The sequence below is a fragment of the Leptodactylus fuscus genome, chromosome 3, assembly GCF_031893055.1.
Source record: "Leptodactylus fuscus isolate aLepFus1 chromosome 3, aLepFus1.hap2, whole genome shotgun sequence".
Classification (NCBI taxonomy): Eukaryota; Metazoa; Chordata; class Amphibia; order Anura; family Leptodactylidae; genus Leptodactylus; species Leptodactylus fuscus.
This window is the reverse complement of record NC_134267.1, coordinates 134,823,822-134,836,551: the sequence shown is the minus strand read 5'-3', so window position 1 is coordinate 134,836,551 and position 12,730 is coordinate 134,823,822. Positions and strand designations below refer to the sequence as shown.

Below are 12,730 nucleotides of genomic sequence, written 5' to 3'. Positions count from 1 at the left end.
CTGCCATGTGCATTAGGCTTAAAAATGTACCTCTTCTTTACTCACCTTCCTATTGGTTCTTTCTGTTTGTCTCTGTCTCACTCAAATCTCCATAAATCCCAATTTTAACTCCTTTTTCCAACCAGATTTTTTATTTGTACAAAATTATTGTCAACTTCCACTACAAAACCTTGTTTATTACACATAGTGACTCTGCTTCAGAACAACGTTCTGTATAGTCATGGAGAGGCTATAACTGTATTTACACATTAGAGTAGCCGCACTATAGCTACAGTGCGTGAATTGATTTAATACATTGCGTCACTACAATGCCAGTTTCTATGATAATAACAAATGGTAATTTATTGTAAATCCATCTGACGCTGGATTCACACCAGTGACCGATCTACGTTTTCATGTTTCCGTCTTCTGCCGATAGAAGATGGAAACCTGGCAGACCGTGTCCGGCCGTGAGCGCTGGTGAGCGTTTTGTGCTCTCTGTGGCGAAACCGGGTTTTTTTAACCGGACACAAAGTCCTGCATGTCCGACTTTGTGCCCAGTTTTAAAAAAAACGGTTTCGCCGCTGAGAGCACAGAACGCCCACCAGTGCTCACGGCTGGACACGGTCTGCCAAGTCTCCATCTTCTGTCGGCAGAAGATGGAAACCTGTAAACGTAGATCGGTCACTGGTGTGAATCCAGCGTCAGATGGATTTACAATAAATTACCATTTGTTATTATCTATTATTCTAACTGATATGACATTATAATGACACATAGAACTAAATACCCAATAGAACTTAGTAACCTTCAAAAAGCACTCTGGTTGTCAGCATATATGCCTATTTAGGGTGGATTTTAACAGTTAAAGCTCTGTTTGTATTTGCTTTTTTTATCCATAAAGATCCTTTTAGCTCAATGGAATGCTAAACACATAGCGGAAAATGGCAAAAATTTGCATAGTTCATGGTCACAGATCAAGCAGGCAAAAACATAGCAATTAAAATACCCAAAACTGTGAAATGAACATGCGTCACAAATACAATGAACTGAAATTAAACTACAACTACAATTCTGGAATTTCTCCATTAGAACGTAATCACATCATTTTTTTTTTTTTTTTTTTTTTTTTTTTTTAGTAATTTTAATAATAACACTGTATATACTGTATTCAATACCATGATGGCTTGAAGATGATGAGCAGAGGCTTAAAGTGGTATTACCATCACAGACATTTATGGGTCCTACTTCTCGGACCTGCTCTATGTCAAAAACGGAGGTCTTACAACCCCTGTCCCACCTCCTGTTAAGGAAGTTGATGATGACTGCATCCATGAATATGCAGTTGCAGAAACTGTTGAGCACAACTGGACCTGCACCATCCAATACACCTGCAACAGAAATTTATTGCACCCTGTAAATATATGATGGGATAACCTTTTTAAGCCGGGGCCCCACATTGTGAAAATGCAGCAACAGAAATTAGCTGTGACGGAAATTCCAAGGCAATAAGCTCTGTATCTTACAGTTCCTGCAAAACGGATTGGATTCTGGTTACTCCCATCTACAGAGGAAAAGCAGTTTTTTCAAAAATGCGTTTTTGAAAATCACAGCATGTCACTTATACCTACGAAAACGCTGGGGTTTTCTGTATAGGTTTAATAGGGGCAGAAAGTCCGAAGAGGAAAACTCAATAAAAAATTATGCAGAAAAACGCCAATTTGGGACCTTAGCCTAAAGGCTCCTGCACACGACTGTGTGCAAGTTGCTAACCGGATGTTATTCATTGGGGACAGCGAGCACGGCTGCAAAACCGGACATGAATAGGACCTGTCCTGAGTTTTGTGGCATGGATTGTCAGAAATCATGGTTGTGTGCATGGGCCAATAAAACTGAATGGGTCAATGTGCTAACCAATAAAAACCCGGATAGAACACTGAACTAGCAAATGGTCATGTACATAGGCCCTGAGGCTGAAGCCTCATATTGAAGAAACTCAAGGGTTTTTTTGCTGTTCAAGCACCGCGGAAAAAAATGTAGCATCTTACAGTACCAGCAAAGATAATGAGATTCTGGCTAATCCCAACCAATACACTGCAAGAAAAAATCTGCAGCGGAAAAGTTAAGTTTGAAAAACGCAACATGTCAATTATACTTGTTCAAACTCTCGTGTTTATAACTCTCCTATAGGTTTAATAAGGGAAGAAAATCTACAGATGAAAAAACTGCAAAAACGCAATGAAAAGGGCTTCAGAAAAAGGCAGTGTTTCTACTGGGATTTTTTACAACAGCGTTGAGGCCCCACATTGCGAAAATGCAGAGTTTTTGTTGCAGGTTGTTGCAGATTTTTGCAGTAGTTTTTTGAGCCAGCAGTGGATTGAGCAGAAGGTAGAAGTATTAGTATTTTCTAAACATTTCCCATTCTTCATCTAGCCATTCTTGGCTTTGGCTCAAAAAAACTGCAGCAAAATCTGCAACAAAAAAGCTGCATTTCCACAACGTGGAGCTTCAGCCTAAAAAGAAATCATTGCTCCCTATAGCTCTTTTTTTAAGTCTCAAAAAGGGCTATAAAGAAATATATTGCTATAGCAACTACAACTTGGCATATGCATTTATGGTTCTCTATGCATCTGACATACAAATCTACACCTGCTAGTAACTACAATTTACGGTAACTTCTTGTGTGAATTGTAGCAAATTTGCTGGAGCTTGGGAAGTCACACCCCCTTCAGTGAAGCTCAACCAATACCCTGACCACTTTTCGGAAAATTGGTAAGCATGGCGTACACTATATGGCTAAAAAGCTAAGATTTTTTTTGTGCAGAAAACTGGTGCATTTTGAATACCATTTCATGTATTTGTGCAAATTCATTTTGTAATATAACTCCACTTCACCATCCAGTTTCACATTTTTCCTTTTTATAAAGCAGAATTTAATAGAATTTTTCAGTATACTATACTGTGTAAGCGGCCATTGTCTTGTGGCCAGCGGGCATGCAAGTTTGAAGCCAACCCCCGGAAGAAAATGCGTCAAGAGCCCGTTCCTTAAGAAGATGGAGGCGGCGCTGGAGAGTTCTCTTGCAGCATTGGGGGATGCCCCCAGTGCTGTTTGAGCTCTGGGGCCCACCCCCAGTGCTGCGAGAGAACTCATTTGCATACCGGCGAAAAACAGGAATTTAACCGAACGGCGGCCCGGAGAAGACATCTAAAGGTAGAACACGAATAGCCTTTCTTAAGGCTATTCCCATGTGATAGGCAGAAAGAATTGAGTTTAAATGATAGGATCCCTTTAAAGGAATGCTATGTTTCAAGGGGTTGAACAGTCTTCCTTTCTTAAAGCCAGGAGAAATTGTTTTACAAAACAATTTCAGATGAGCATATTATAGGGAGAGGTTTATTCTTCTGTTAGCCCAAACTGTACAAGAAATATTGTGCAGTCAGTAGCATTTGATGGCTGCATGTATATGCAAATACACAGCAGAAAATCAGTCATTGCTGAGAGGAGAAGGAATAGTGCTTACTACAGAACTATCACTCTGCTGTATTCTATGATAGCTCACAATAACCAAATAGTAATATATATTTTGCGCTGTTTGAGCTAACAGATGAGTGCAGTTGTCACCATGTTATGTTGTCCCTAAATGACCACCTCCAACCAGTCCAGCTCTTTGCGTCATTTAATATGTGCCTTCCACTGATTGTGGCACACATAAATTTTTTTCTCCAGCCCCCACCATTCCTGAGCAATCAATGGTGTTAGTTTGCCTGATATGCTATTTTGGCTCTGTACAGTCAGGAAGGTAGTGTCAGGCAGGAGCAGACAAGGGTGTGATTCTGAGCTCTGACACTGGCTGCCTGTTGTTGAAACTCTGAATCAGCCCCCTGACTAACACTGCCCTTCCGACATTACAGAGCTTAAATGGCACATCAGGCATCAAAACTAACTGCATCCGTTGATCAGGAATGGTGAGGGCTAGAGAGAACATTCCAACTGTGCTGGAATCAGTGAAGTAGCACCTATTAACGGGTGCTAAGAAGTAGAATTGGTGGAAGTGGTGAAAAGTCCTCACATCTATACAGATCAACACTTCTCTATATATGTCCTTGGGCTATTTCTGACTGAGACAGACAGAATAAGGGAGCAAGTTCTTCTCTTCTAACTGTGAGCACTGTATGGCAGCTAATCTCCCACCAGCTCAGGGTGAACAGCAAACTACAAAAATTAAAGTAGAGATAACCAATGCTACGTGCCCAATTAATAAACAAAAAATGGAGATAGGTAGGTAACTATCAGGGACGTATTTAAAATTTCACTTTTATTGATATGTATTAAAAGCTATACTTAGTACAAAAGTACTAAGTACTAAGTTGTACTAAGTATAGCTTTTAATACATATCAATAAAAGTGAAATTTTAAATACGTCCCTGATAGTTACCTACCTATCTCCATTTTTTGAACAGCAAACTACAGCAAGAGTTTACAAAGAGGAAAACTGTAAAATATACAGAATAAAAGTCCTATAATGGTCAGAAACGGGCATATCCTAAAGAAGTGGCCTGAAACTACATTTAAACTTCAAACAAGAAAAACAGCAGACTAACATGATAAAGCTCTGCAAGCTCTACCTACCAGTAGGTGGAGATTACTGCACACAGATTTACAAAGCCCCTATTGAACATATTGGCAGCTGTAGGAACCCACAATTTTATGAAATTGTGAAGGGAAGTAGTGAGAGAAGTTCAGTGCTGAGCCCCATTCTCCAAAGATCACATGCAGCACGTCCCATAGAGGTAGAATTCTCTGCCATTACTGTAAGTACACCGCTGATGGAACATATCATTGTGTCTACAATAAATACAGGAATCTTCCCTTTGTATCTCTATTGGAGAAGACACTGGACATTTTTTGTACTATATTAACTAACTTCACTTAGCATTATTATATTTAACCTTGCAGTGCTGACCTTACTATATTTGCATATAGTACAAACTCTGTAGAAAAAATTAATTCAATGTGAAATTGACAAATTATTTACTGTAACTGTATCCGGTATACAAGATGTGGGACCATGCTGGATAATGCCAGGCAGTGCCCATGTAACATAACCATGTGCTCAGGTATTGGTTACTGCCCTGTAGATAAAGAATACATACCGGTTTTCGAGTAGGTGTTACTTGCACAGATTGATAAAATTCTGGCTGAACTCGGCTGCTTCTCTTGATCTTTCTTTTTCTCAGGGGTGAAGATGTATCCTGGTCACTATGGTGGACTTCCTCCAAAGGCTTTGTCTCTTCAACACGAGATCGGGTGTACCTCCTCAAGTGACGAGGGCTTGGCCTGAATCCCTAGCAGAAAATAGAAAGTGTTTATATTTCTAGGAAAGCAAATGAGAATACAATCTATTCACGAGTTTCTGGAAACCTGTAGTAAATGAGTAAATGCACACCCAGGTTAAAGGTATGCGAACAGCAGTGTCCTAGAGCAGTGTATTTCATAGCTTATCCATTGAAATGAACTGCTGTGGTCCTTTATCTACAACGTTCACACTTATTCTCCTATTTATCAATACAAAACCTTTCAACATAGAATAGAACTATAAGGCAATTTTTCATCTTTGAGACAGATTTCAAGAAAATACTGTGTTAGTGACCTGAATAATCTCTGAAAGCAAAATTGTCATCTAATATTCTTAAGTTTGGCCCAATAAATTGAAACTACATATACAGAAATTCCCAGAATAATTTGAATAATAATAATAATAATAATAGTAATAATAATAATATCTTTTATTTATATAGCACCAGCACATTCCACAGCACTGTAAAATTTGTAGGGTTTAAGTACAGACAAAAAGATACATTACAGAGTAATAATCAATTCACACAATAGGAATGAGGGCCCTTCTCACAGGAGCTTACAATCTATGAGATAGAGGGGGTGACACAAGACGTAGCAGGGACGGCATCGGAGGTAATATTAATTATACAGTGGTCCAGACATTTTTGTGATAGAGGTTACTGTCATTACACCTTAAGGCTGCCTTCACACGGAGTAACGCCGGCTGCCATTCACAGCCGTACACGCGAGCGCTGTGGAATTCTCCCGAACACTTCCTATTCACTTCAATGGGAGCGCTCGTAAAACCGGCGTTACGAGCGCTCCCATTGAAGTGAGTGGGAAGTGTTCGGGAGCCTTCCACAGCGCTCGCGTGTACGGCTGTGAATGGCAGCCGGTGTTACTCCGTGTGAAGGCAGCCTAAAAATCTATATGAGCCGTCAGTGTCATTTAATGTGCAGATGGTGCTTGAATATATAAAGTTAGTCCGATACAGCATAATATCCTGTAGGTTAATGCGGTAGCGTGAACAGAGGAGGGGTCGTTTTAGGGATACTAACTGCAGAAGGGTTTATATTAGGAATTGCGTTTTTAGTTTGTGCTTTAATCTGTAGAATTGGAAGTTATTCTGATTGTCTGGAGTAGAGCATTCCAGAGAAGTGGTGCAACTCGGGAGAAGTCTTGTATATGAGCGTGGGAGGTTCTGATAATAGAGGATGTAAGTCTTAGGTCATTGAGTGAACGGAAAGCACAGGTTGGGCGGTAGACAGAGATGAGGGAGGAAATGTAGGGAGGTGCAGCATTATGGAGAGCCTTGTGGATGAGGGTGATAAGTTTATATTGTATTTTGTATTGAATAGGCAGCCAATATAGTAACTGACAAAGACCAGAGGCATCGCTGTAGCATCTAGACTGATAAATGAGCCTGGCCGCTGCATTCATAATTTAGTGAAAGGAAGACCGATTAATAAGGAGTTACCGTAGTAAAGACAAGAGTGAATCAGGGCAACAATAAGTGCCTTTAATCTTTCTGTGGTAAGGAATGGGCAGATTTAGAGGATGTTTTTGAGGTGGAGGTGACATAAGCGTGAGAGTGAATGGATATGGGTGGTGAAGAAAAGGTCTGAGTCAGATATAACCCCAAGACAATGAGCATACTGTCTAAGGAGATATGGTAAGGCCAGAGACTGAAATGGAGATTTCAGGGTTAGGTCTGTTAGATGGTGGAAAAAGCAGTCTTTGAGAGATTTAGTTTCAGAAAAAGTAAAAATATGATATTTGAGACTGTATGGTTGAAATAGGAGGGAAGGATTCCAGAAGAGCAAGAGAGGTTAAATATTCTAGTAAGGTAAGTAATGAGGGCAGACAACAGAGATTGGAGAAGGTGTGAGAGCAAAGGCTCACTACTGCATGTCGTGAGGTGAGAAGAAAAGAGGAGCCTCTTTAAGGCGGTCATGGTAGAGTGGGATGGATGCTAAATTAATTTTTACTCTGCCTAGAGCTCCAAAAATTCAAGTATAATAAAATACTCTTACTAGTTGCAGAATCTCTTGTTCATCCATGTGAAAAGACAGACAAGAATTAGATATGTTTGGTGATTCTTCCAAACTAATCCTATACGATTCGAAAGCACTTTTTTTTACAGTACCTACAAAGTAAATGGGGTTCTGGCTAATCCCAACCACACATAGCAGAAAAAAAAATGCATCAGAAAAGCTGTGTTTGAAAATTTCAGCATATCAATTATACTTTTGAGGAATTGCTGGCATTCGCTATATAGATATATAACATTTCACTACGTGGGGCCTTAGCCTTAAAGGGTCTACCACCTACCCCAAACATATTAATCTACTACCACAGCAGAGCATGTAATAGTGATAAACAATATGCCTTTGTTATTTATTTCACTTTTGTAGTGTTAGAAAAAAAAAAAATGTTGAAGTGTCATGCAAATTAGGCAGTTTTTTGCCCTTGGGGCAGACTTTTAGCTCCCTGAAGCACTGCTCCCGCTGCTCAGACCCCTACCATCTCCTGCCTGTGCCATGAAAGCTGATCTTCCTACTTCTATGACATCATCCTTCCTGCCTGAACAGCAAGAAAGTGTTCCCAAAAATGAAGGCCCAACACTGGTGTACCAACTTCTTCATTTTCAAGACTTCAAGGGCTTTTTTTTTTTCTCCAAATCTAATAAGAAGACAATGTACTGTGACGTCACACACATGTGTAGTACGTGCGCATTGCACTTGACAAAGTCTCCCCAAAGCTCAAGCCCAGAAAGAGGGCTGGGCTTTATGTTTATACTGGGTGGAACTAATTACACAACCCTAAAGCCCATTACAGCTAATTTGCATATTTTCAAAAGTTGTTTTAAAAATAAAAGAAAAACATCTTTTAAAGTATACACAAAGGCCAGCAAGGTAATTTGTGTACTTTATGATGCAATTTCATGCTGACAGACTCCCTTTAAAGGGGGTCTAGCCCTGTAGCATATTCAATTGCCACCACCATGTTACAAAGAGCCTTACAGTCATTCTTGTAGTTTTGGAGCCAAACAACTTTGAAGTATTATGCAAATGAAGCAGTTGGTTCACAGGGGATAGATCTCTGTGGTGCCCTTCTCTTGCCACTCAGACCCCTACCATCTCCTTTCTGCATCACCCTGCACAGTGAGAGTTGATCCTCCCACAGTTATCACATCACCAGCAGCATAAACATTGCTCCCATGGCTCAAGACCCGCCTCCAGTGCACCGACTGCCTAATTTGCATAAGAATTCTAAGTTGTTTTTCCTCCAAACCTACAAAAGTAGACATTAGTAACAAAAGTATGTAGCTCATCACTGTAATGTGCTCTGTGAAACTATGGTGGAAGAAGAATATGCTTGTGGGTAATGGTAGCCTTCCTTTACCGGCATTAGGCTTTCCATGTACAGCAATTTATACAAATTGGAGACATTTTTTGAGTTTTCCCATAAGAGATGTATGTAATTATATACTTGGTTTCTAAAATTAGCAATATGCTAATGGGAGACCTGTTTGATCTTGTCTTTATTAGTACAACCTCCTTTCATAGAAGGAATATGCTTCCTTTCCACAAAGCAGTGGGGCCTAGCAATATAATTATATGTATAGAAACAGATACAGTTTCAGTATAGATTTATTAATACCTAACCATTAACCATTATACTGCGTACTTGAATAGAAAATGTACAAAGAATTTTCTATGACTATAGGAGGCATAGGCGAAAATATGTGTCGTAGCAATAACCTAAACTCTAATGACACCAGAGAGTTAAGAATGAGGAAGTAATGTAAATGTAGTAAATCTTACAGATATAGTAAATGAGTATATCTACTGTACACTGACACTTTACTTTATGATCAGCTATTGCATGCAGTTATCTACACAGATAAGCCATGGACAGTACACAATCTGGAAATAAGTAGATATAGTTGAAATGTACACTTAAACACCAAGGCATTAACCCCTTCCCGCCGATGGCACTTTTTGACTTCCTGACCAAGTTCAATTTTTCAAAACTGACATGTGTCACTTTATGTGGCAATAACTTTGGAACGCTTTAACTTACCAAAGTGATTTTGAGATTGTTTTTTTCGAAACACATTGTACGTCATGTTAGTGGTACATTTTGGTTGATATGTTTTGTGTTTAATTATGAAAAAATAAGAAATTTGGTGGAAATTTTGAAAAATATGCATTTTATAAAGTGAAATTATGTGCATTGCATACAGATAGTCAGACCGCCAACATTATATCATAAATCTCATGTCCCAGATCTCTGCTTTATGTCAGCATCAAACTTTAATCATCCTTTTATTTTTTACGGACATTAGAAGATTTACAAGTGAAACAACAATATTCAAAATTTTCAAGAAATTTCTAAAACCCATTTTTTAAAGGGACTAATCCAGGTATTTCACTATAAGTGCTTAACAGGAATTAAGCCCTGGAATTTGCACATTCACAAGGGGTTAAAGGAGAAAACGCATCCCACAATTTGTTATGCAAGTTCTCCGGACTACCATAGTACCCCACTTGGGGGTGTAAACTAATATATGGACGCACAGCGAGACGCAGAAGGGAAGGCGCGCCAAGGAGCTTTTAGAGGGCAGATCTGGCTGTGATCAGTTTCAAGAACCATGTCGTATTTACAAAGCCCTTGAGGTGTCAAAACAGTGGAAACCTCTAGAAAGTGACCCCATTTTGAAAACCGCACCCCTCAAAGAATTTATCAAGTGATGTAGTGAGTATTAGTAAGGAGAAATGAAAAATAGTGCATTTAAAAAATAACTTTTATTAGTAGAATTTAAAAGCTAATCTATGAATAACCAAAACATTAAAACTGTTCAAGTTTTTAGGGATAATCAACAGAGTGTGTGTGGACCTTTATCATAGTTTGCAATTTAGGCTCAACTAGCCCTGTAATATGAACCTGGTCCTAATAAATGTGAGCACCCAATCCCACCAGCCTTGTCCCCAGGATATTCCCTAGACCAGGTCAACAAGGGGACTAAATAACTTGTAGGGGTAACTCAGATATAGTTGATGTTCACACAGGGGTATGTAGGTTAAAGCCTAACAAGCTGGATCAGCATTTGTCAGATCCAGTATTCATGCACACTACCAGGGCGTACATTAAGCATTGTGATGTCATATGAAGGTAAGCCTAACGTAGCGTAAACACCATGATTTTGCTGTGTAAGAAATGCCATGGTTTTACATTACCTGGAAAGTGGATAGGATTCTGGATAACCCCTCCCACACATTGTAGAAACATACCCGTTTTTGTAAATCGCAGCATGTCAGTTATACCTACGGAAACACTGACGTTTTCCGTACAGGTTGTGAGAAGGTGACAGGCAAAGTGCTGGACTCCCAGTATATCTCCCCCAAGTTTCTGACCAATGTGTGGTCCAGGGTGGGTCTTGAGTAGGCTTCAGTCGAGGTGTGGGTCATGGGATCATTACTGGCCCATAAGAGGCTGAAGAACCTGCACTTCAGGGCATGGAAGGAGGCGTCTGGGTCTGTCCTGTTACTCTGAGTACGGTGAGACCATGTTGTGCTTGTTGGTTTGTTTGTGTGGGTGTTAGTAAGCCACACGTATAGTTAGTTTGTTATTACTGTTTATTATTACCTCTCCCTCATAGATTGTAAGCCCTCATTGGCAGGGCCCTCTATCCCACTGTGCCAGTCGGTCATTGTTAGTATCATATCTGTTTGTATATTTTGTGTACTGTATGTGAACCCTCAAATGTAAAGCACCATGGAATTAATGGTGCTATATAAATAATGATAATAACACTGTTTAATTAGTTGCTCAGACGAGCAGCATTTTGTTTCTTATTATTTTGCCTAAAGTTCAGGCTGTATTTTATTTTGCTCATTTTGTGCTGAAGTCAAGGTTTATTTATTTTCCTATTTTTTCTAAGTAAACCCGTTTCTTGCATATTTTGTATCCCCGTATTTGACTAGTTGGGTCTGCACCACTGCTGCTACCGAGCTACCTTCCCCACAAGGTTTAATTGAAGCAGAAAATCAGCAGAGGAAAACTCTGTGGACTTACTGTCAAAAGCAATGTGAGGAAAAATGCAATTTGTTTCCATCAGGTTTTTACCCACAGTGCTTTTTGGCTGCGGCTCGCTACGTGGGGCCTTAGCCTCAGAGAGGTTTATGAAAACTTTCACTCCTCCATTCCAGTTCTTATATGGAATACACACACTTTATAAAAATTAGTCCGATGGTTTCACAGTTCCAAATCTTGTTCCCCACATTTTTTTTTTAATTCTTTACCCAAATTTCTAACAGAAACATGGTCTACTGTAGCTTGAGCTCTTGACCTATTACACTATATGTACAATTAAATACAATTTCACAGCAAATTGTATATTTTCTTGTTGCTAGGATTTCTAAGTCCCTTGACAGAGGATCCACACAATAAACTTAGTGTATGCTTGAAGTATTTTACTGTTTCCTTATGCCCAGCACAGTTTAAGTGAAGTCAAATGTTTGGCCGTGATCAACCAAATGCGAAGCTAACATTCTGTGTGATGTAATCTAGTAGCTATACAATACAATAGAAAGACACTGATGCTATTAGCTGTAATAGCTCATAACATAGTATATATTCGTTATTCTGTAGTTGTTCTGGTGCTATAAAGACATATGATGTAGTCAAGGTTAACAACAAAAAACCATGGCATTACTCATTTCCTTTCTACATGATATAATTATAACTACAAGGATTTTATCTGCAGCAAAGAAGAAAAAATAGCACACATCTGCACTGTAGCAAGATAGCTGTACCTTAGCCTGGAATCTTGTTTCATTGCGTTTGCCAGTAATTACAGGGTCAAGCTGAGCACATCAAAACTGCAGTAGTAGATATCTAGAAGCCATTCTGGCTAATCCCATCTACACAGTGCAGAAAAATATCCGCAGTGGAAATGCTGCGATTTCAAAAACTGTCATGTCCGGCTGTGGCAAGACCTAAGTTAGATCTGCAACTGCCAGACCTACATTGGCTCCCCTGTGTGCCAGGATTGAGCCCTGCTATCAAGTCATTATTGGTTTGACTGTGTTGCACTCCACAATTCCCCTGATGCACACCCTTTACAGGGTCGAAACGCGTTGTTTTGGAGAATTAATAGGGTATGTCTAGGTACAGTTGTTGAACTGCCATTGTCAGGGTGGAATATATAGGGTTTCAGTTCCTTTTTCCCTAAGCATTGGACCCAAAATCCCTTGAGAATACTCACTATTCCCCCTGACCACACACTTACCGACTACATGGTAAGACGGTTCCAATTTTATTATTATCATTGCACCATTTTTGTTATATTTCAATTTTAAATATATTTACTAAAAGTTATATTTTAGATAGCCATTAGGATAGGAT

At 39.4% G+C, this 12,730-nt stretch overlaps 1 protein-coding gene across 4 annotated transcripts in view; it reads right to left on the bottom strand.

The window, feature by feature from the left end:
- DST (dystonin) overlaps nt 1-12,730 on the bottom strand; it is a 397,510-nt gene that overhangs the window by 372,051 nt on the left and 12,729 nt on the right. For all 4 annotated transcript variants that reach the window (XM_075268370.1, XM_075268369.1, XM_075268371.1 and 1 more), the window contains exon 3: nt 5,134-5,325. In XM_075268370.1, the coding sequence (XP_075124471.1) occupies nt 5,134-5,325 (192 nt within the window). The remainder of the gene's footprint in view (nt 1-5,133; nt 5,326-12,730) is intronic.